At 37.4% G+C, this 23250-nt stretch overlaps 2 protein-coding genes across 2 annotated transcripts; one reads left to right on the top strand and one right to left on the bottom strand.

The window, feature by feature from the left end:
- Window positions 1-984: 984 nt before the first annotated feature.
- Window positions 985-9552, bottom strand: LOC140166090 (histamine N-methyltransferase-like). Its single transcript, XM_072189478.1, has 3 exons — window positions 9219-9552; window positions 7298-7612; window positions 985-1833 (listed from the first exon to the last, which is right to left on the bottom strand). Exons 1-3 carry the CDS (start codon window positions 9463-9465, stop codon window positions 1472-1474), a joined length of 924 nt encoding a protein of 307 aa, XP_072045579.1. The 5' UTR covers window positions 9466-9552; the 3' UTR covers window positions 985-1471.
- Window positions 9553-12759: 3207 nt separating this feature from the next.
- On the top strand, window positions 12760-18808 carry LOC140166081 (histamine N-methyltransferase-like). The gene is made up of 3 exons (XM_072189468.1): window positions 12760-12987; window positions 16265-16579; window positions 18245-18808. The coding sequence occupies exons 1-3, from the start codon at window positions 12768-12770 to the stop codon at window positions 18595-18597; spliced, it is 888 nt and encodes a 295-aa protein (XP_072045569.1). The 5' UTR covers window positions 12760-12767; the 3' UTR covers window positions 18598-18808.
- The last annotated feature ends 4442 nt before the right edge of the window (window positions 18809-23250 follow it).

Below are 23250 nucleotides of genomic sequence, written 5' to 3'. Positions count from 1 at the left end.
AGTGCATTCTAGTGCATTCTAGTTATACAACAATTATTTCTTTTAATACAATTATTTCTTTTAATACAACAATTATTTTTTTAAATACAAATACACTGCTGCTAAGATGACTCTATAGCACTGTTTAGATATCAAATAATAATTACATATTTTAATGTACACTATGTTTGTTTCCCGAGTATATAGACAGCACGAATCTTTTCTGTAACACTATGAGTAATAGGTCAAGACTCAGCGCAAAGAGCGAGAAGCGCGTACGCTTTTCGCCCAAAAATATTATGTAAAACACGATGTGGTCGTGACCCAGCAAACACAAAACGTTTTCGACATCATTCGCAAAAGGTTATAAAAGGTTGTCAGAAAACGTTTAAATGTCGGGTTATATAAAGGGTATATTAAGAGTATAAAACGTTTTCATAACCTTAAAAAACATTTTTGATAATCTACTGCTCAGCAAACAAAAACGTTTTACAGAAAACGTTTAAATGTCGGGTTATATAAAGGTATAAAAACGTTTTAATAAAATTCCAAAAAACATTCTTGAAAACTTGATACAAAACATTCTAAACAGAATGTTATTTTGGGGTTGAAAAGATATTTTGCGAAAAATGTTTGCCCAAAATATACGTTTTAAAAACGTTTTCATGACCTTTATATAACCCGACATTTAAATGTTATTAAAAGGTTTTGAAGAAAAAAGCATTTTAAGAACATTTCTGTGTTTGCTGGGTTCAAATATTTTAACATAATGTTATTTAAGTATTGACACAATATTTGGTAAAAATGTTTGCAAAAATAGTTTACAATAACATATTTGACAATATTTTAAAAGTATTGTTGTAGTGTGTTTTTATACAAAACGTTTTAAAACGTTATCATGACCTTTATATAACCCGACATTTTAATGTTATTAAAACGTTTTCACCTAAACCCAAATATAACTTATTTAAAACGTTTTTAAAATCTTTTTGTTTTTGCTGGGAGCAAGTTGAATATAAAATTATTGACATCCTCCCGAATAGGAAAGTAACAGCGTTTAAACAAATCTTAAAGGAGTATTTCGTGATCCTAGCATCCTCTTTTTATGACATTTTCAGTAGATATCCACGAAAAAAGCTTATCCCCAAAATTTCAGTTGATTCCGATTTCGCGTTTGCGAGTTATGGATGATTAGGTCTATATGTATTTGCACTGCTCCATAGACAATGTGTTGTAATTTCGTTCTGGTATACCAGAACGAATCAAATTTCACAATATCTTTGCTAAACGAATTAATCTGCAAGGTTTTTTTGTACATAAACATTATGTAGCCAGAGGTTTCCAGTGATATAAAAATCTCAACTTTTTTTTAGAAAAGTGGGGGGTGATGCTGTAGATCACGAAATGCCACTGAGTTTCCCCAGGCGGGTTTCCATATAAAAATAAACAAACAATAAAATCATGCGCTTATAAAGTTTTTCTATGTAATATTTCAACGATTACAACCCGTTTTGTGCACTATAACAGCGGTATTCTGTGCTTCAGCGGTACAATCCGACCTGGGTGAATTTGCTACCATTTCACGAATGGTTGCGAACACCTCTTCTTTCATTTCTGACGTGGGAACTTTAGTGAAATCTTTCACATGGGTCAAGAAATCAAGAAGCAGGGATGCTTCATCTGAGGGGTCCGTGTCAAAACATCCGCTCACATCTACCCGTATAGGATAGTCATATACTTCACAGGAGATACCTCTGGTGCGAAAGTAATCCAGAATAGAGCGAGACGATGGCGAAAAGAGTTTGCTGTATTGGCTTGGTGCGATGGAGCCAACACGTCCTATAAGACCGGTCTCTGCGGGAAAATAATACAAGATTTATTCAAAGAAGCAGTTCCAAGCCGAGAGGAACATATTATTATTTTATTTTATTTTTATAATAAACTGCACATTTCGGCTTTTTCAATCCTGTCGGCTTTATTAAAGCATCAATGTATGATTTGCTAATGTTTCTTTACTTTCTACCCTTTTTTAACACTCAATGGTGTACTAAAATGCCCGGGATCCCAGTTTTAATTTGCCAATTCCCATGTTCTGTTCATTTCGTATGCCACACTTCTGGTTACAATCCGGCTATTCACGGCTTCGTGCGTTGATATTAATAATGACAAATAAATTTCGTATAATTTATAAAATAAATGTGCAAACTCCATGGGTATCCCAAATGGGCAAGTCACCTTCCCAATTTGGATGCCTGAATGTCACACTTGGATGCCAGTCATGCCACGCTTCCGGTTATTTACACGCGTAATTAATATTTGTTTTTATATTTTTTACAGTTACAATGGAATTAATTAAATAAAAATTATGAATTCTGAAAAAGGGCCGGGTACAATGAAGCTCAATTCTATCATAAAAGCCTTAAACATTTATTTCTCACACTTTGTTTTAGTAAACCACTTCAACGGCTCTTTTTCAGAGCCACCGAAAAGTTCTAAAACTCCTCCGAATACGATGGACACAGTCGCCGTATAGAGGTTGCGGGTTCTGTGGCGTAAACTACTGTACAACGAGATGCAATTACTTTATACGCGAAAGTGTCGTGTGTGGCTACCCGCGTCCACTGCATCAGAATTCGGGAGATGGCGTGGCCATTTTGAGTTGTCTTAGAGTTTACACGTGGCCACGTGGCATCCGGTGGCTTGCCTATTTTGGATCCTAAGTTTCGAACACAGCGCTTGCAACACTTTTGCGTAAGTAATTGCATCATTGTAAGGTAGTCAGTATGAAAAGCGCCCTCTTTGGCAATTAGAAAATACCGTTGTGACATGATGCTTACATCAACGTCAAGGACTTAGTCATAGTTCTCAAATGCCGTTTGCTCTGTTCAATTTGTTTGTTTTAATCTTGAGATATGTTTAGTTAAAGCCATATTATAACATTTGCTGAGGTGGATGCCCTCACTGATTTTTTAAAATTCATTTTTCACACGATTATATTGTACTTTATTAAAGCAATATACCCTGCAAAAATCAAGACTCTAGGTGCTGTAGTTTTGTCAAACTCCGAGATTTTGAATAAAACGATGGAACCGGCGTTTTATTATTACGATGCAATTATTAGTCGAACGCATACACGATGTTCATAACACACAGTACGTACACGGCGTGCGGGACGGTGATCTACACAACAAAGGGTCGTACCATAACATAACCGAAGGAGTGGTACGTATTGGCGACATATGCGCTGGTAGTAAATTCCAATTTTCTTTGCTTTGCCGTAGTTGTTCGGTTCAAAAATAAAAGGGGATATATCTGACAGTAAAATGTAACATTTTATGGCAAAGAAATGCTAATCAATAATTTTGTATGAAAATGTTATAATATGGCTTTAACAACGAAAGGGTAAAATCACAATTGTCCCACTTTTACTAGGGAAGAGGGCTGTACATGTAAATCAATGATAGCATCAAGTTTTCCAAGAGTTCCTTCGTGAAATTAAAAGAATGCATCAATTACACAACAATACAAAATAGTTTTTACCGTTTTATCATGATACATGTATAATGGTTCTCTTTTTCCACTTTAAACAGATTAAAAGATAAATAAATATTTCACATTCTGCTATAAAACATATATTACACACTTATAGGTTAATGAACGCGTATTGTTGGGAGAGAAATTAGACAAAATAATGCACATGCACTGATGTTGATGCGTCTTATATACGAGCTCCGAAGTCGGGAAGTACATCAGACTTGACGCATCAACATCAGCTATTATTGATTTACATGCAGCCCTCTTCCCTAGTAAAAGTGGCACAATTGTGATATTACCCTTTCGTTGTTAATTAAACATATCTCGAGATTAAAACAAGCACATTGAATAACAGAACAAATGGCATTTCATTACTCGTTGATGGTCGATAGACGTCCCAATAAATCGGACTTAGTCACCGGTCAGTTCTACAGCATAGATATCCATGGCTAACGATGGTTAACTATGGAAACATGTTAAAGGACATCAAGAAAATTTTCTAAGATATTTATTTTGAGCTCTTTCGAGACGAGTAATGGATATATTTGTCTGTGACTGCTAGTGTGAGGCCGTCGTAGGTCGTACGGGGCTCAAACTCGGTGGGTGGGTGTAGTTCTGTCCTGGCAAGAAGAAGTTTATGTTCGTTAAGTCATCCGACCCCGGGGCCCCCTCCAAGGGGTCATTTGAGGTCAAATGACTAAAAACTGTCATATGGGCATGAAACTAGGTCCTACGGGACTCAAACTCGGTGGGTGGGTGTAGTTCTGTCCTGGCAAGAAGATGTTCATGTTCGTTAAGTCATCCGACCCCAGGCCCCCTCCCAGGGGTCATTTGAGGTAAAATGACTAAAAACTGTCAGATGGGCATGAAACTAGGTCGTACGGGGCTCAAACTCGGTGGGTGGGTGTAGTTCTGTCCTGTCAAGAAGATGTTTATGTTCGTTTTAAAGTCATCTGACACCGGGGTCCGCTCCCAGGGGTCATCTGAGGTCAAATTACTAAAAAGTGTCGTATGGGCATGAAACTTGGTAGGTACAGTCAACATTTAAAACAACATTTTTTTAAGGTCATTTTGGGGTCATCCAAGGTCACCACGGGTCATCTGAGGTCAAATTAGTAAAAACTCATATATGGGCATGAAACTTGGTGGGTACAGTCAACATTTAGAGTTATAAGTTTAGATCATTTTGGGGTCATCCAAGGTCACCCAGGGGTCATCTGAGGTCAACTTACTAAAAACTGTCGTATGGGCATGAAACTTGGTGGGTACAGTTAACATTTAGAGCCAAATTTTGGAAGGTCATTTTGGGGTCGCCAGGGGTCATCTGAGGTCAAATTAGTAAAAAACTGTCATATGGGCATGTCACCATCAGCCTGGTAATCGCGCCCAGGCGAGAACCGCCAAATATGGTAACCGCCTAGTCTATTTTAAAACTGATGCATCAATGACTATGTTCATCATGTCATTATTGTATCATTCTCACATACATTAGGAAATGAATTTGGAGAATAGAGGCCTTGCATGTGACATATCATCCCGTAAATATGGCGGACTACTCAAATGCATTCAACAAAAGCATGATTGCAATCAAATAGGTTGATGACAACATTTGATTGAATGGACTGCACTCCGCCATAACTACGGTGAAGTACACCGGCTCAAATCCTTTGTTTGGAGCCAATCGATAATTTCATGCAGGGCCTCTATACTTTCTGTTAATAAAATACTATGCTGATCTCACACTCCAGTAATTTCAGATCATTGAGCTCAGTAATACATCAAAGAATGTCTTCCAATTCATGAAAACAAATAGATAATCTGCATATCGGATTAAAAGCTTGAGGCATTTCAATTGCAAGGCTCATTACTTATACACACTTACAACAACAACATAGGCCTACAAGTGTATATAATGTAGCATGTGCACACATTATCATGTTGTGGATGGTGAATCAAGATGCAGTGCCTACCCATTCCCAAATAAATGCAGTGACCAACCGGTGTTCACTCATGATTGACGTACTGATCATTATGTATGATTTAAACTCATAGGTTTTGGCAATTTGGGATGGGGTGGGTTCAAAATGCCCCCATAGGATAATATACGGGGGTAAAAATGTATCCAATTTGGCCGCTAAATAAGAATCTACTTCTTTTATTACTGATTTAATTCCGCGATTTGTTCCATTCAGCAATATCAAAGATTAATGTCAAGCATCTCACGACAGATATTTAGTTGGCTTAGTGGTTTTGCACAGTGCTTTTTAACCGGGAGGTACCGAGATTGCTTCCCACCTCTGCCTGCAAATTTTTTTTTTTCAAGACTGGGAAATAATAACCTGACATTCGCCGCTGACATTCGTACTGCAGAAGCGGAGTTGTAACTTGTTAAACTTTGCTCCTTCCGTAAAAGGGTACATTATTTTGGCACTACATTATTTCTTTTTTTTCCACATTGCTGGTATTAAATATCAAATGGTCATAATTGGCAGCCACTTCAAATCATCGCCAACTGAACGAGGTTCAGGAATGTCCTCTCATTGTTAATTGTTGGTTAACCCACCACTTGAACAGGATTTAACCAAAGCAAACAAAGACTTAAGCTTTTTTACGAATGCTATACATAAGTATAAGCTTATTATCCTCTTCAACAATAGGATTAAAGATTGGTGCTTGACTGGAATTACGTGCTAGTGTCATTGGTTATTGTTAAAAGGCAATAAGGTGTGTAATTGCAATATTTCCTCTGAATAGGAAAGACTCTCTACATCGAACCATGGATGCTGGTGGTTCGAATTAAGCCCGATCCTGACTCCACTTTGCAGCGGTATGCGATGCTGCGATGCTTTTCAAACATCTCAGCATCCCGCGATGAAATTAAAATGTACAGGTGGAGTCAGTATGGGCTTTAGGAGAATGTATCTTCCAAACCCAATTCGAAATGATGCGCTTGAGAATTCAACTAATAATGGTAGCTCTATTATAATACACATTAATGATTTAAGCAGATAAAATTCCAAAATATAATACGTTTTCTGTCTTTGCTTGTCACGTGGTAGGCCTATGTTGAAGTTGCGATTATATTTTTAAATAAGTTTCAAATGAATAACAACAAGACAAGTGGCCGAGTGGTCTAAGGCGCTAGGCTCATAGAGTACTAAGCTGTGCGCCGTGAGTTCGAACCCCGCCTCTGCCAAACATTAAAAGAAGTAAATTTAAAATTTTACTTTAATTTTAATTTCATATTTGGGAAATGTGACTGGGAGAATTTATGTATGGCGTGGAGTGGTGTGATAGGGCATGTACTTTAACTGGCCGGCGCGGTCCGGTGACTAAGTCTTTATTGGGCGTTTTATCGTAGGTCAACAAGTAATGTGAGAGCTGCGCCCTTGACGTTGATATAAGCATCATGTCACCACCGTATTTTCTAATTGCCAAAGAAGGCGCTTTTCACTTGCTATTTTTTTTTAGACATGCTGTATATTTACAAATACGTATTAATAAAAACGCACGTGACCACCTCCGCGCTGCCATAATGCGTAATAATTTTGCTATTCAATTAATACTTAAATTTGATGATATTTATCTGAAAAGTTCTTATACTTTTCAATGGCATGAGGATTTGGTCACGCTTGCTGGTCTTGGTATGTCGTGGCCATGGGTCACGTGCGTATTTATAAATACGTATTCATAAATATAGTCAAAGCATACTGGTCAGTGCGCCAGAAGCCCCGCCACTTTCACGGTGACTGCATGCATCGCACACCAGAAATTAAAAAATTACCTGATGTCAGCATCGTCAAGAGGATTCCATTTTCCTGAAGTTTATCGTATAAGAATCCAAGAATCTCTTCGAGATTTTGGACATGATATAAACAATGAATAGCGCTGATGAAGTGATACTTTTCATCCTCTTTCGCACTCGCTATGAATTCCTCCACAGGTTCTTCATGCCATTCGTATATCACCCCTTTCATATCATTTTGTAGAACGTTGTTCTTGTGTTGATTTATCAAATCTTTGTTTGGCTCGACTATGCATTGGTGAACTTCCGCAAAATGAGGTTGAAAATGCGACACAAAGAAGTCTTCTCTATAACCTGTTATTAAAACAAAATCCGGGGAAAAAAATACATTATTAAATTGGCAACATTGGTCATGTTGGTAGTACATCAAAATGTTTTGGAATATATCCGAGCAATTCCTTTACAGGTTGGCAGAACCTGCCCTTGAATGTTTGATGAACATACTTGCGCCCTCACACATCGCACCTGACCAATGCTTTCTCAGAGATGTGTATAATTGTCTATTGGGCCCGTAAAATATCCGAAACCTTAATTAATACGGCCCAAAAAAGCGTAAAATTTAGCAGGGTACGTCCGTTGATGTATGGATGACCAGAAAAGATGCATAAGACCCCTAAACATTGGACGGTACATTTAAATCGACAAAGGAAATAAGATGCGTAACATTTTAGATGCCTAAGATGTTCTTGGACGTCCTTTATGAGAGCTCGGTGACAACTAGCCTTTTTTACCCTATTTGAAATTTGAAATTTATATGTAGGCCTACCTAAAATATACCAAGCTAAATAAATAAATAAATAAAAACAGCATTTTTATACAATATATATTATCCATTGGTTCTACAAATAAACAAAAGGTATCAATGCATTTAAACAACATACATGTTCATAGAACCGTCATACATTCACAAATAATCCAACATGTATGCCAGTATCTGTGATGTCATGTATATAGCTACCCTGTCCTGTTGACCTGGTATGTAGCTTATTAGCTCTTATTAACATCTCACCATGCATGGGTCAGCTACGTTCTATATCCAGCCCTTGCAGGGAATATGAACGCGTTGGAAGCATGAACACCAAAATCAGCATTAAGCAATTGAATTTATGCTCATCAGCAAAGTTATTCAGTATGTAAATGGACCGACAATTAGTATTACCTTTTAGGCCAAATGCTTTTTCACATTATGCCCCAAACTAAGCATATTCATCAATACACTGATGTCTGATACTACATAGCCAATCTTGGACGTCCAAGAAATCTTAGGCGCATAAGATTTCATTGGCCAAAATACGCTTATAGGGGTATTACACCCTACCCAAATTTTGTGCCTATTTTTGCATTTTTCTTAAAATTATAGCACATTGGGGACAAGTAAGATAATATATTATAGGGGCAAGGACTACAACTACTGCACTGTAAATTTTATTTCAGCACAGACAACAGTTGTGGGGTTACAGTCAAAAATTAGGGAAAACCAATATTTGATCAATAAATCAATAACTACTTGCCGTGAGTTGCTGAATTTTCAGTACAGTAGTTGCAGTGCTTGCCCCTATAATATACATATCTTACTTGTCACCAATGTGCTATAATTTTTGAGAAAAATGCAAAAATAGGCACAAATTTGGGTATAGGGGTGTAGTATCCCCTTAAGATAATTGGCTGTTCATGATTTCTGGCCCTATGATTCGTCAATTGATGTCTGCAGCGAAATTCTTAGATAATAGATATCAAAGATTGCATCTTTGTCGTCAGGGGTTTAGGTGTGTATAATCTTAGGCGTCTTATCATGCTCTTGTTTATGAGTAGATCAACTGCTGGCAAAAATAATGACTTCCACAGAACTGAACCTGTCCCCCTGTCCCCCTGTCCCCGGTGATTCAAGATTGCAACTTACCACTGCCACATCCTACACCAAGGGCTTTCAACGCATTTCCTGTAGCTTCGTTGACACTTTGTATCACTTTTGGCTTTAGTTTGGCAATGATGTCAGGCGACCAGTCTGTTTCTAAAATTCTATTCATAAACACATCAAAACTTTTCACAAAATACGTGTCATCATCCAGTATGCTCTGTAATCCATTTTCTGTAGCCATCATGAAAATGTAAGAAATCGTGTATAATGTATTATTACAACTGTGCATAGACTGTAGAAAGAAGTCTATGAACCGTGTTTAATATTATTCTACACAGAGCTAAATCGTCAGATTGATTATGTATGTCAATGGCAACAAGTTCACAACCACTGTGCAACAACCACAGAAATACTACTGTCTGTCCAATTAACTTAGACTGTTTTATCATATATTTAGATAATTATATAGATGTTTCCGAAAATAGTCATGAAAGAAAAGTTGTTAGTGACCTTTAGACCAAAGATGTTTTTCTTGTTGTAAAGATATTTGGTAATTGGTAATATTAAAACTGCAAATCTATTGAAATTTAAGCATCTTGACTGCAATTTTGAAAATGATCCGCAAAACGTTGGGCACCATTTACCTCTATACGTATTTGGACGGTTCGATTAGTTTACATTACAGGTAGAAGTCCTATACGTATGTACAGTCAAATAAGAAAAGACATCTTCAATGAATACGGAACACCTTTCTTTCTTTATTGTGTGCATATTGTACATTTTTATTTAGTCTTTTTGAATAGAGGTTGTGCATGACGTATCATACCGTAAATATGGGGGACTTGGTTGGACAACATTTGACTGAATGGACTGCACTGCGCCATGATTACGGTGAAGGGCACCGGTTTAAATTCTTTGGCGCCAATCAATAATTTCACACACAACCTCTATTGTATCATTTCGCGCACACTAAAGAAATTAGCGAATTTAAGCAGGGCTTACATATTGCTGATCAATATCATTTTCCACTGCATGACCTCGATTTTAATCGCCCCTAACTTAGAAATGGACTTTCCTTTAAAAGTTTTTCATCATTGGGAATAATTCTCTGGTCCCGATTTATTGTCGAAATATAGTTAAAATTGAATAAAAGTCGGCATTAAAGACAAACATTTCAAAATGTTACCAACAAATCTTGTTAGGTCCGAGGTCCACTAGAACATTTTCTTTCATGACTTATTTCTAACCTATATATTTTTTCAAATAAATAATAAAAACCGGGTGTCTAAGTTCATTGGACAGACAGTAGTACATAGCTACTGATAACTGAATTGTATGGACGACTAATTGAATCTAAACATAAACGCTTATTTTGTAACAGATAATACTTTGTGAATATTTATGGATGAAAACTAAGGAAAATGTTAACAATGAAATAATTAAGATATTAAACATTTTGTTTTGTCAACGATGAAATCAGTTGTTTTGATTATAATGTACTTGTAACAGTAAACTATACATTGCGAATAAATATAATTATTCTAAAATAAAATGCTTGTAAGCGATTGCAGGAGCCATATTATTTCAGTTTTAGCCACTTAATTAAACTAGAGCGGTTATCGCACAATTGCTGGACCATGTGGCTTCAGCCGAGGGGAGGGGGACTTTGCTGTCTTTCATTTCACACCTTAGGGGTCATACTTCTTGGCATTTCGAGAAGGACCCAAATATGAATGCTGACCCAGGGTCTTATGAGGAGTGTCAGCCCGGTAGGGAAATAATTTTTTAATATGATTTATCAGGGGCACAAGTATTAATTTATATAGTTATATTAATTAATTAATTAATTAATTCGTTTGTTTATTAAAGATTATGATTACAAACTTGTTTTATACAATATCAGAAATACAAACTTTCTGGTACAAGGCCATGTAATTACTAATAGTATATAGTAGCTGTTGCACCACAGTTGTGTAAGATTTAAGATACCCTGTTGATCCCATACGACATTTGACCACGGTTGACCTCGGTCTGATGACCTTTGACCTCAGATGGCATTAATTAATTAATTTATTAAATTAAATTAATTATTTATGTTTTATTTATTTAACTGACTATACTCTCGCTTTCTTTCTTCACTCGGGTAATTATTGCATCCCCATTGCCAAAATGCTATAACCCTACAGGGGCTGTAGAACACTGTGTGGTTTTTTAATTCTATTCTGCAATGTTTTCTCTTTCATTTCACACCACTCGAGGGTTCATACCTGCGTCGTTAAGGTTAATCAGTAAGCTAGTAAGTAAGCTAGTAACATCGGCTGGTACATTTCATGGCCCAGCAAAAACTGTAGTGTACTTAATATTGGTAAATGTTAAAATACAGAAAAGGCAAAAAGAAAGAAGTTTGGAGTTATGAATGAGAGAGTTGACAGGAAGTTAGAGTTAGATAGGTATGGATATGATGGGTGTACGCGCGAAAATGTTGAAGGTCAAATCTTAGAATTGCATTTTCTGGACATCTGTAAGGTGTACGGGACTCAAACTCGGTGACAACAATTCACAAACATTTTGGAGCATTTGGCAGGGGTCAAATATCTCCACAACACCACGCCCAGCTAGGTTTTTTAAGCGGCTTTAATCCACCCAATTGGGCAGTCACAACACCAGTTTGTTGTTGCGGGGACCCAGTAATGGCCGACCAAATCCTGACCATGACTTGGCTCGTTGGATTCGTCTATAATAGTTGCAGACAGCTTTGTGCGATCATCTGAGACAAATGGACAAGCAAGGTTAGGGTTTGGTTGAATAGATATGAAATGACCTGAAACCTTTCACATTTTTGTCTCTATTGGTGCCCTAATCCCTTCGTTATCACGGAACACCCTTGGTACGAATTCCTTGCCTTTTATACTGAGTACGTTGACCGTATACAAATTAAGTCGTATTAATCATTCCATACGTTAATAACACATTGTCAGTAATTTAGCAATAGGTTTGCAATGAAATTCATTATAAACAATTATGCCTGCTATGGTGGATTCTATTCCAAAATTAAATTTTCTTTAAATTTAAAATTTTCTTCTCTCCCTATAGGCAGGCACACGGTATGTATACAGCACATACATTTTGTTAAGCCACACACAATTATGCTTCTGGTATTTAATATTAAACGAAAAAGTATGGTTTGCCTTATCTGTGACGTACTGTCAGCCCTCTGGTTGTAAACAAAATCAAAGATTATCATCTTTTCGCACGCTTACCTATTTAACTAGACATCAGGCCTAGATGGTAGTACCAACTATTCTTTATTTGAAATGGTAAAAGCGGGGTGTTTATAAAGTTCGCCGAGCTGGAGTACCCGTTTATACACGGAGTAGGGGCGACATAATTGGCAACACTGACACGAGGTGGGATTAAATCAAAATAATTACTGCTAGGTCAATTGTGTCCAATACACGTGCGGATCAGAGAATACAATAATTTAATCATAGCATGAATAGTATCGTATACCCCGCACCGCTCAGTAGTTCGGTTTTGACATTTCAAGAAAAAAAAAGAATTCGTGCCGTACGTGTGTAACTGATCTGCATAATGGCTACTGGAAATAATAATATGTTATCAGTACAGAGCATAGTAGATGATGACACGCATTTTATGAAAAGTTATGATGCTTTTAATAGTAGACTGTGTGCAGGAGCAGCGAACTGGCCTACTGAGGATACCATTGCTGAGATAATGCCACATGTCATGCAAAGTGTCAACGCATCTACAGGAAAGACACTAAAAGCCCTTGGTATCGGAAGTGGAAGTGGTATGTTGATCTTGAATCATTTCAATCATGGGCAGGGAAGGTGGCGAGTGTCAAGTTTTAGCCACTACGTTTGAATCTGAATTCTAAACTATATTTCTTAATTAAACAATCTAAACCATTCGTCTTTAAAGTACCTTCGTAATTACAACTTAAAAGATAAGATTGACAGGCTATAATATAAATAACCAATAACCAAAAATGAAAGGGGCAAGGACGAATCAAGTAAACAATACAAACAATAAACGGAATTTATATCTGTATATAGCGCCTTAGCATATTATGAACAAAGCGCTTCACAATAATCTTTAAGGTACAACTCACACTACATCTTAGGTTTCTATAAAATGTACAACTTAACTAAAAAAAACATACAATCAATTAGTTCGGAAACAAATGGGTCTTCAGATTAGATTTAAAAGTGGCCAGACAAGGTGAAGTACGAAGTTTTACAGGTAATTGGTTCCAGAGAGCTGGCACAGAATTGCAAATGACATTATCACCATATACGAAAAATACCAGTGTACTTCGGTCATATCTATAATTAAATGCGCTTTTATAAATACGCACGTGACCCATGGGCACGGCATACCAAGACCAGCAAGCGTGACGCTGGCGAAGTTACGTAATAATCGGATTAACTACCATAGCAATAGGTGAAAACAATTTTTGAATATACCGCGCTGTACTGATACGTTCACGCGGTACCTCTGAATTGAACCATATCATGTTGATCACTTGCACCTGTAAGATTAGTATCTTTGAAAAGAACAGTATTGTATTCAATCTATGATTGCAGACATACACAGGTGATGAGTGTAGCCTGCTTGTAGTGTAGCGCGATATGTTCAAAATTGTTTTCACCTATTGCTATGGTAATTAATCCGATTAATTACGTAACTTCGCCAGCGTATAGAGGCCCTGCATTCTTTTTTTCGATTGGCTCCAAACAAAGGATTTGAACCGGTGTCCTTCGCCGTAGTTATGGCGGAGTGCAGTCCATTCAATCAAATGTTGTCATCAACCTATATATTTGATCGTAGTGCAGGGTTATGTGTGTGAGACGAACTGTCACGGCACACAGTGTCATCGACCCTATATCTTCATGGCAGGAATCGCCATGGTAGGTTGAATCCACAGCCACGATTAGCCATTTGGTTCAAACCTTTAAAGCTCTTTAGAACTAATAATTAGTCGAGGGACATAACTAAGGCTACTCACAATAGCGTGGTAATTGATCATGGTTGTGCGTGAATAAGCTTGTATACCCCATTGAGATCAATGGTCATCGACTTTTATACTGCCTACAGTGAGTGCAGCTGTACTACATTGTACACGCTGTAGTCCATACAGGGTATTACAGGACCAACGCAATATAAAATGGTCAGATTTGAGTTCAAAGCGCACGGCCAATTTTCAAAGCGCATTCTAGCGACTATCATATCTGTTCAACACGTATTTTCAAGTTTATGAGACCACATCTGGTTTCTTGAGAAAAATTCATTTGCGGGAGATATTCATCAATTTCTAACCCAGTATTCGAAGATTTTCGTCTGATATCAAAATCGTGCATAGCAATTCACGTGTATCGATCCCGTGTATTCATTTTAGTGTCCCTGCTCCACCAAATAATTATTAGCCAGGCGGTGTCGGTGTGCGGTAGATTGCAATCATGCTTTTGTTGAATGCATTTGAGTATTCCGCCATATTTACGGGATGATACGTCACATGCAAGGTCCCTATACAGAAAGGGATAGGAACTCCTTAGATAAATATAATCAAATTTAAGTATTAATTGAATTGCAAAATTATTACACATTTTGCAATTCCGAATTAGAAATATGTTATCAAAAAAAAAACATTTTGAAAGTATTTGACGTAAACGTTTACAATATAATCACAAAGTTGAACAAAAATAATAGGCAATTTTGCTGCACAGCAGTCTCATGGTGTTCCGCCTATACTGTGCATTCAAATATATAGATGAGTTGACCTCAATGTTTGTAAACAAAGGCAAAGGACTGGTATATCGTAATGCTTGAGTGAACCCCATGCAACCACTACACTGTTCAATAGTCTTATTGTGATGTGGCGGGTGTTTTAAAAGCACGAGCCCTGAACAATGCCAGGCATTGACGTCAAAAGTCAACTCATCTGCGACGAGGACCCAGCTATCTCACCTAAAATGTGAAATGATGCGGCCTTGGAATGGTATTTTAAACTGCATTCTATCACCCGTGTTACACGTAGACAAAAGAATGATGACAGTTTACAACACAAAAGAATCTAACATCGAATTTTAAGCGGGTTTAATCCACCCAATTGGGCATTCACAACACCTGTTTGGTGCATGCGGGCCCATGCGGGGAACCAAATATGGCGCGAACAAATCCTGACCATGACTTGGCTCGTTGGATTCGTCTATAGAAAGACCACTCGCTATGTAGAAGGTCACTTCGAGACTTACTGTCTATAAGCTGTTATGGCAGCGCGGAGGTGGTGACGTGCGCATTTATAAAAGCACATTAATTTTATATTATAAACTGAGCTCAAAAAGAATTTATAATTTTTAACAAGGTCATATCTTGAAATCCTGTCCATCAAATTGAACCAAAATTACACACGGGTTTATTTCAATACTCTACTCTTAACATATGTCAGTAACCAAGCAGTTATCCAAATGACACAACAGCAAAAAGCACTGACATGGAACAGCTTCCTGGACCACATTCACAGCCCAGCCCTGTTTCATGAAAAAATGTATGAAAAGCAGAAAGCAGCACCATTTTATCATCTGTGCAAGGATCTTGTGTGCATTCTCACAGATTTTTTGTTCTGGGTGCCAAATGTTGGGCTGTGAAAGTGGAGGAAGTCGAGGAAGCTGTCCCATGACAGTGCATTTTGCTGTTGTGTCAGTTGGACAACTGCGTGGTTCCTGATATGTGTTTTGAGTAGAGTATTAAAGTAATCCTGTGTGTAATTTTGGTTCATTTTGATTGACACTATTTTAAGATATGACCTTGTGATTCACGAGTTGTAAAAAATTATAAGTTTCTTTTTGAGCTCAGTTTATATAACCGAAGTACACTCTATACTGTGTGAGTTCTACAAAAGTATCCTGAAGCAGGAAAACTAAACCAAACACATGGTTTGTTAAATTGCTCTTCTTAAGGACAAACAATAAAATATCAAACAGCATGTACTCGTGTAAACATAAACTATCCCAATGTTTTCATTTTACTATAATGTTACTCCTCTGGTTTTCTTCTTTGAATAACAGGGCGTGAAGAAGATTTCTTTGTCTCTCATTTTCAACCTCATTTTGTGGGAGTTCACCAATGCATAGTCGAGCCAAACAAAGATTTGATAAACCAACATAAGACCAACGTTTTACAAAATGGATTGAAAGGAGTGACATACGAATGGCATGAAGAACGCTTGGAGGAATTCATAGCGAGTGCGAAAGAGGATGAAAAGTATCACTTCATCACTGCTATTCATTCGTTGTATTGTGTTACCAATCCTGAAGAGGTTCTTGGATTTTTGTACGATAAACTGGAAGAAAATGGAATCCTCTTGACGGTGCTTACATCAGGTAACTTTTAATTAGTTTTTTAGGGATGGTGCAATAATTATGTGTCCCCCGGGTGTTGAATTATAAAGGGCAAAGATTTGTTGGCAGGCCAAAGGGGGGGGGCGTTTTTGGCAGGTCGAAAGAGGGGGGGTCAAGCGATTTTGGAAGGTCGAAAGGGGGGGGGCAAGCGATTTTTGGCACAGATATTTTGGGCGCCGTTTCTATATTACGCTCTATAAAGGTGTAGGAACACGCTAGGAACACGTTCAAATATGAAAAATATGATTAACTAACGGTCATTTCCAGATGTCGTCAAATATCTTCCAAATGTTGCTGCTTCCTTGTATTTTTGTGGGGTAGTTTTTTTTATCTACTCAGTAATTTATAAACCCGGCATTTTTAGGAAGAAGATTTTTTGTTTCAAACTCTAATCGTGACCCGCAGGTCAAAATTTTTCTAGCGACTTTTGATTATATGGAATTATAAATTCATTACATTTCGTCAGCCTGCTGCCATGCCATAATTGCTTAAGTCACTTTGAGAAAAAATACAAAATATGGTTCAAGCATACATATAAACACATTATTCACCAATCTTTCGAAAAGAACAAATGGTAAAGAGACAAATTCAAAGGAATTATCAGAAACCAATTCGTCGGCTGTATTCCATAGTGGCGTATAGTGATTTTTGGTCATTTTTTGAAAATTGGCACATGTGTTTTTAATGATGTTCTCTTTCATTTTTCTAAGTCTCATCAGTCATAATTAGCTAATTAATTAGTAATTAATTAATTAAATGTGGCGTATAGTTACAAAGTGACATTTTTGTATTCCATAGTGGCGTATCGACCATACGCCACTTTTTATACACATTTTATAATTATGAAATATCGGCAAAAATGAAAAACATCGTATGTCATAGTGGCGTACGCGTATCGGACCTATACGCCACTATGGAATACGAACGACGAAAAGTAACGCCATAGGGATTACACGGCGACCGAGGTGGCGTACGGTTAACGTAAGGTTAGGGTATTGCGTTTTGTTCGTTTTCCATAGTGACGTATAGTTTTATTGTCAGTTTGCCAGCAATAGTATGTATTTATTTCTTTTGAAAAATATATAACAATAAAATCTATTTAGTTTACTACAGAAATTTCACATCATTTACAAAATATAATGAATGTCTGATTTACACAACTTGATTTTAAATTGGCATTTCTTCAAACCCGATCTTCTCGAAAAGTTGTTTATTCGCGGCGCCCCACTATACGCCACTATGGAATACGGACGACGAATTGGGTGATTACATACTGATACGTGTGATTTTCAGTGACTTTAGGCTGTGACTTACTGTGGCAAATATCAGAGCAAAAGCTTCAGACAAACAGCTATAGACACACTGTCAAAATTGCCTAACTCACCCTAAAATCTCCTTTATGATTGGTCAATGTCAATGCCATTATTACAGCAGGTGTACATGTTAATAGAGACATGAGTTAGGCAAAAAGCTCAATTCGTCTGAAAAGTGAGTTAGGCTATTATAGCTGTAGGCTGACGATTGTAGTCGTCAATGGCTTAGTTGAAGTTCGCGCCATGGTACTGTTATAGCCAAAGGCATATTATTGCCTTTCAAGGCTTGGAATTATTTAATGAAATATTGTATTTTCTTATTTCTTTTCCACAGAGGGCAGTGTCTTTGCGCGTGTTGCACCCACCATACCCAACCAATACACCAAAGTCATTTCGCCATCGTCTCGCTCTCTTCTGGATTACTTTCGAGCCAGAGGTATCTCTTGTGAAGTTCATAACTATCCACTTCCGTATGATGTGAGCGGATGTCTGAACAGCGACCCCTCAGAAAACGAATCCCTGCTACTTGATTTCTTGACCCATGTGAAAGATTTCATCAAAGCTCCTTTGAAGTCAGAAATAAAGGAACAGGTGGTCACAACCATTCGTGAAATGTTAGCCAATTCTCCCATTGACCAGGAAGGAAATGGCATTGTAATAGTACAAAAGAAGGATCATAAGAATTGAGATATTAATTCACAAGCAATGCAAGCAATCACCATGGGCCACGGGAGCCTCGGACAAGCAGTACGGGCAGGCTCGTAACCAGAGGGTGGCCAAAAAAGTCAAAATTTTGAAGAAACAAAGTCCAATTTTTCAAAATCCGCCCCCTCCCAAGTCCAAAAAAGGTCCAAATTTTGAATTTGAAGAAAAAAGTGCACTTTTTCATAAACAAATCAGCCTCCCCCCCACCCCCCCCCCACCCCAAAACAAAATCCTGGTTGCGGGTCTGAGTGCACATTTTTATTTTCAAAGTGCACTAAGCATTACTTATTTGGTCTGAAATAATTTAGTAAATTATGTAAAATATTAACTTATTTAGGGAGTGTTTATAAATACTTTGGTGGGGGTGGAAAATATCGCGCGCATTTGTACCATAAACTTTTTTGTCGGCAAAAGGTGCTGGACTCCGACCCCAATGTCAAAAATAAATCTATTCCACTGTTAATGATGTATATTTTTTTGGTTTCTTTTTAGGAAATGAAGGAGGGGATCAAAAAAATTTTAGACCATAAAAAGGGAGATAAAAAAAATTCACCCTTTTTGAGGGGGATCAAAATATACACATAAATCCCTGGCATATCAATCATTCATTGTCAACACATTATTTGGATTGTAATGATATTCTGGTTTATTTTCTATAGAAAATATTTGACATTCAAATAGGGTAATAATTGCGATTAACATCGCAACGTTAACTCGAACGTGCATGACTCATTTAATAACCATGACTGTATTTAACTATACGTTTTAATACTAGTAGTATTAATATTAAAACATTAAAATACGATTTCGGTCACATTTTTATTTGATTATTCTCAGAAAAAAAGTTATAGTACTTGGTACAATTTTATTAATAACAACTACCAGGAAAGTTTTCTGGCATTTTAATCCAAACTCATGAGGCAAAATGGCAGAAACGTCATTCACTATCTCAGCTGTTTAACTGTGGTATTCTATGGGTTTAAAGTCATAATATGACCTGGCAAATGTGTGTTTCATTGTTTGTTTAACTTTAAACATTTTTAAATCAGGTGATGTATCACCCTATATAGTACTGTCAAGCCGTCGAATGCTCTTTTAAAATGCAGTGCCAAAAACTTGAGCCAATTGTGACCACTGTTTGGCCAATCTTATTGATTATCCTACCCAAAATGACGTGATATGAGCACCAAACTTTAGTAAATCTGACCTAAGCTTTATATAATTGGGTCAAAGTCACACAAGTCACTATGGACCACAAGAGCCTCATCCCAATGGCATAGTCCAATAACCTCAATTACATAATCATAGTGCAAATTTTGACATCAAGTTGCAGAGTATGAGACTACCCAAATCTTCAATGATCATTCAATGAATGTACAAACGTATTGGGGTTTAAGAACTGTTCCCCTGATAGATGAGCATGTTGCGGATCCTAGTGAGTGTCAGTAGGAGAATATTAATATCATGATTATGTCTGCGAAACTTGGTCTGAAATCTGAATTGCTGCTAGCTTGGCTCTAATTTGTTGTTTTCATTACATTAGTTGCGGCAGAAGGTCATCCAGAGGTCATTTTGTCAAATTATCCCTAAATTAGGTAGCGATACCACCTCAGTGATCACAGCACATGTAAAAAAATTGTTATAAATTGCTTAAAAGTGAAGGATATGTCATTCAAATTGTCATTTGGTATTTTGAAATGAAAAATTTGGCATAAAAGAAAGAAAACAGCAGTATTTACAAAGTTGAAGCCCCATTCAAAAACATGTAGCTGATTTATATACAGTCAGTATATAAATTACAGATTCATGTAAAAATGTCTTATTTTGCATTACGGCTTTCAGCTAGTGAACCACTATCAGGCTAGTGTTAGCACATCTATAACAATCACAAAGGTACCAAAACCTGCATTTTGATGATTTTACGATCGTCCGGATGAACCTGAATCCCGGGGCCTGAATGGGCATTTAAGTAATATATTTAAGGGTAAACGATTTGCATACTGGGTTTGATTGGTCTGAAAAATATCATTGTCGAATAATGAGCATTGATCATGTGAAATAAAAAGAAACAAACAATGAAAACAAATCGTGAAAGTGTTCTTTTTTTCTCAACTGGAGAGTGTAGTTATTAAGTTTAAGTGTCAGTATTATAGCAATGCGTTGTCTGCTTCACACTACTCCTCCCTACGCCATAATTAACTTAGGCTAGCTCAATTTACTTATTAAATAGTCCGTCTAGAAAAGACTCACTTGATACCGCAATGCCAACGCACTCTTGGGTTCTTTCTCGATGGACTAGTTTCCCTAAAATTATCGATCAATGAATACAAAGGAACAATATAACAACGGCGCTTAATATAATTCACTAGTGCTATTCGCCGTCGAAGTGACGTAATAATCGGATTAACTACCATAACAACAGATTAATACAATTTATGAATTGATCGCCCTGCACTACAACGTTCACGCGGTACATATGCATTGAACCATAGAAAGGCTGATCATTCGCACCTGTAAGATTAGTCTTTGAAAGGAGCGGTATTGTATTCAATCTATGTTTGCAGACATACGCAGGTGTTTTATTGCAATCAGTAGTAAGGGTAGACTTTTGGAACATCTCATTAATATTCATGAGGTCAAAGGTCAACCGAGGTCAAATGTCACATCCGGTTCGCGTCACTTCTACGGCGAAGAGTAGTTGAGTTGTGAGGAATTGGCTAGTCGCCTTCACAACCCGTTTCGGTCTTTAGCACTCAAACCATAACCACATGCAGTCTACACCCGAGATGAGAGAAAGTCCGGAAAATGTAATCAGGCTTCTCTACCCTGTGCATTAATAAAGTAGCGTCATTTTATTTTATTCTAAAAACATTTTTAGAAACTTTGCCTTCACAACCGATTTCTGTCGGTCCTAACAAAATGCATTTTGAGTCATATGCAGTCAGTGCACGACACTAAAAAGCATAATAACAACGATGAAGTATAATAGTCTATTGCCAATAATCAAAAAAACCCACCCCTTTGGGATTTTCATCAACCATGTTTTCTGTCAGCATGGTCAGCATAATATGTTTGTTTGTCATTAATCTAGTGGTGGATATGAGTGTAGGGTCAATCAAAGGTCATTACATACAGGGGTCAAATTTTAAATTTGGTCACTGCTTCGTTAAAAACTGTAGCAAAGTATTCCTCTCATCCCAAGGATTCGGAAAAAGTATACTTTCAGCTACTTTGATCTAATGGTCTGTAAGGAACTGCGCCCGAACTTCGACAGTGGATTCGCTGCACCCGATCTCAGCAATGGCCCACCTCTGACTTCTATATGGGGGAACATCACTAAATTAACGTTCCACTGATAAATACAACACGTGTGAAAAATATACTCTTAAAACAATACGGACAGGTTACTTTCAGGCCGGATGAGTTACTTTAAAGAGCAGCCTGTCTGCGGATTAGTTGCTTTTTGGCTGAATTCTACACACTGGCTGACAATCGCGACCCATTACCAGTTAAGCACAGATTGGAAATGTTGAGGTCTTACTCTATCGTTTTAATCTTTAACCGCAACTATGATACGAGGTTACACCAAATGTGGAAGATTCTCTGCACCCCAAGCGTAGAACTGCGGAGGGGCGCTGAGGAGCTCCGTTGGTTGATCATGATCATGATCTATGATCACGTATACACCAATCCGACTAGGCCATTACTGCGGTGTCTCCGACGTAAAACTGCGGTGTCCCAAAGTCGGGGTTCCAATTATTTGTTAGTGTGCTATATCAGGCCGAGTCGGCCATTACTGGATCCCGTCTGCACCAAACTGGTGTTGCTACTGCCCAAATGGGTGGATTAAATCCGCTTATAAATTGATGTTGAATTGTATTGTGTCATAAACTTTCATCATTATTTGTAACACGGGTGATAGAATGCAGTTTTATCCCCACCAAGGCCATATCATTTCACACTTTAGGTGGAATAGACCTAAGGGGGACCCAGCTATGGCTGCCATTGAGGTGTAGGAATGCGTGAAAATGGATTTGTCTATATAACACATTGGCGACATACCGTTCTTGAGTTATTAGAAAAAAGCATTAAAAGGTGTTAACTGTCAAATTTGGGGTGGGGTGATCACATAGGGGTCAGAAACTGAAAGTGCCCGATCATGCCGATAGTGGTCTCAAATTGAAATAAAGTAAAATAATGTCATAGTTTGCACTGTCTAGGATGCTTTGTTACTCCCCAAATCCGACAATAAGGCCAAAAAAATTATATATATGTTTGTTTGTCCTCCACAGCTTTGAAAGAGGACGTGCGGTGTGATTTTTTTTTATAATTTTTTTTTCGGATTTGTCGTATTCCTGGACCAAGCTAGAGCTAAATGCTACAATCATTCATGGTGACTTTAAAAAAACCCAACATTTTGTTTCTTTAATATGCAGTTAAAGTTATAATTGTCTTCATGTCATACCGTAAAACCCCGTCTACAAGCATATAGTGTGCTTCTGATGAAAGTTACATTAATCCAGTCGCCATTATGGAGTTTGAGCAAATAAATTACGGATCCAAGCATATACAAACAAGTATTATTTTAAGACCGATCTATTGTATTGGTATATTAACGCTTGCTTCGAATTAATT

This window comes from Amphiura filiformis, chromosome 1, assembly GCF_039555335.1.
Source record: "Amphiura filiformis chromosome 1, Afil_fr2py, whole genome shotgun sequence".
NCBI lineage: Eukaryota > Metazoa > Echinodermata > Ophiuroidea > Amphilepidida > Amphiuridae > Amphiura > Amphiura filiformis.
This window is presented reverse-complemented; position numbering and strand designations above follow the sequence as displayed.

Excerpts from the sequence above, each read along its gene's own strand:
- LOC140166081 (XM_072189468.1), top strand. The coding sequence starts at position 12,768 with ATGGCTACTGGAAATAATAATATGTTATCAGTACAGAGCATAGTAGAT. Across the intron at positions 12,988-16,264 it reads TGGTATCGGAAGTGGAAGTG|GGCGTGAAGAAGATTTCTTT; the intron begins GTATGTTGATCT and ends TTTGAATAACAG. Across the intron at positions 16,580-18,244 it reads CTTGACGGTGCTTACATCAG|AGGGCAGTGTCTTTGCGCGT; the intron begins GTAACTTTTAAT and ends TCTTTTCCACAG.
- LOC140166090 (XM_072189478.1), bottom strand. The coding sequence starts at position 9,465 with ATGCACAGTTGTAATAATACATTATACACGATTTCTTACATTTTCATG. Across the intron at positions 7,613-9,218 it reads TGGTGTAGGATGTGGCAGTG|GTTATAGAGAAGACTTCTTT; the intron begins GTAAGTTGCAAT and ends TTTTAATAACAG. Across the intron at positions 1,834-7,297 it reads CTTGACGATGCTGACATCAG|AGACCGGTCTTATAGGACGT; the intron begins GTAATTTTTTAA and ends ATTTTCCCGCAG.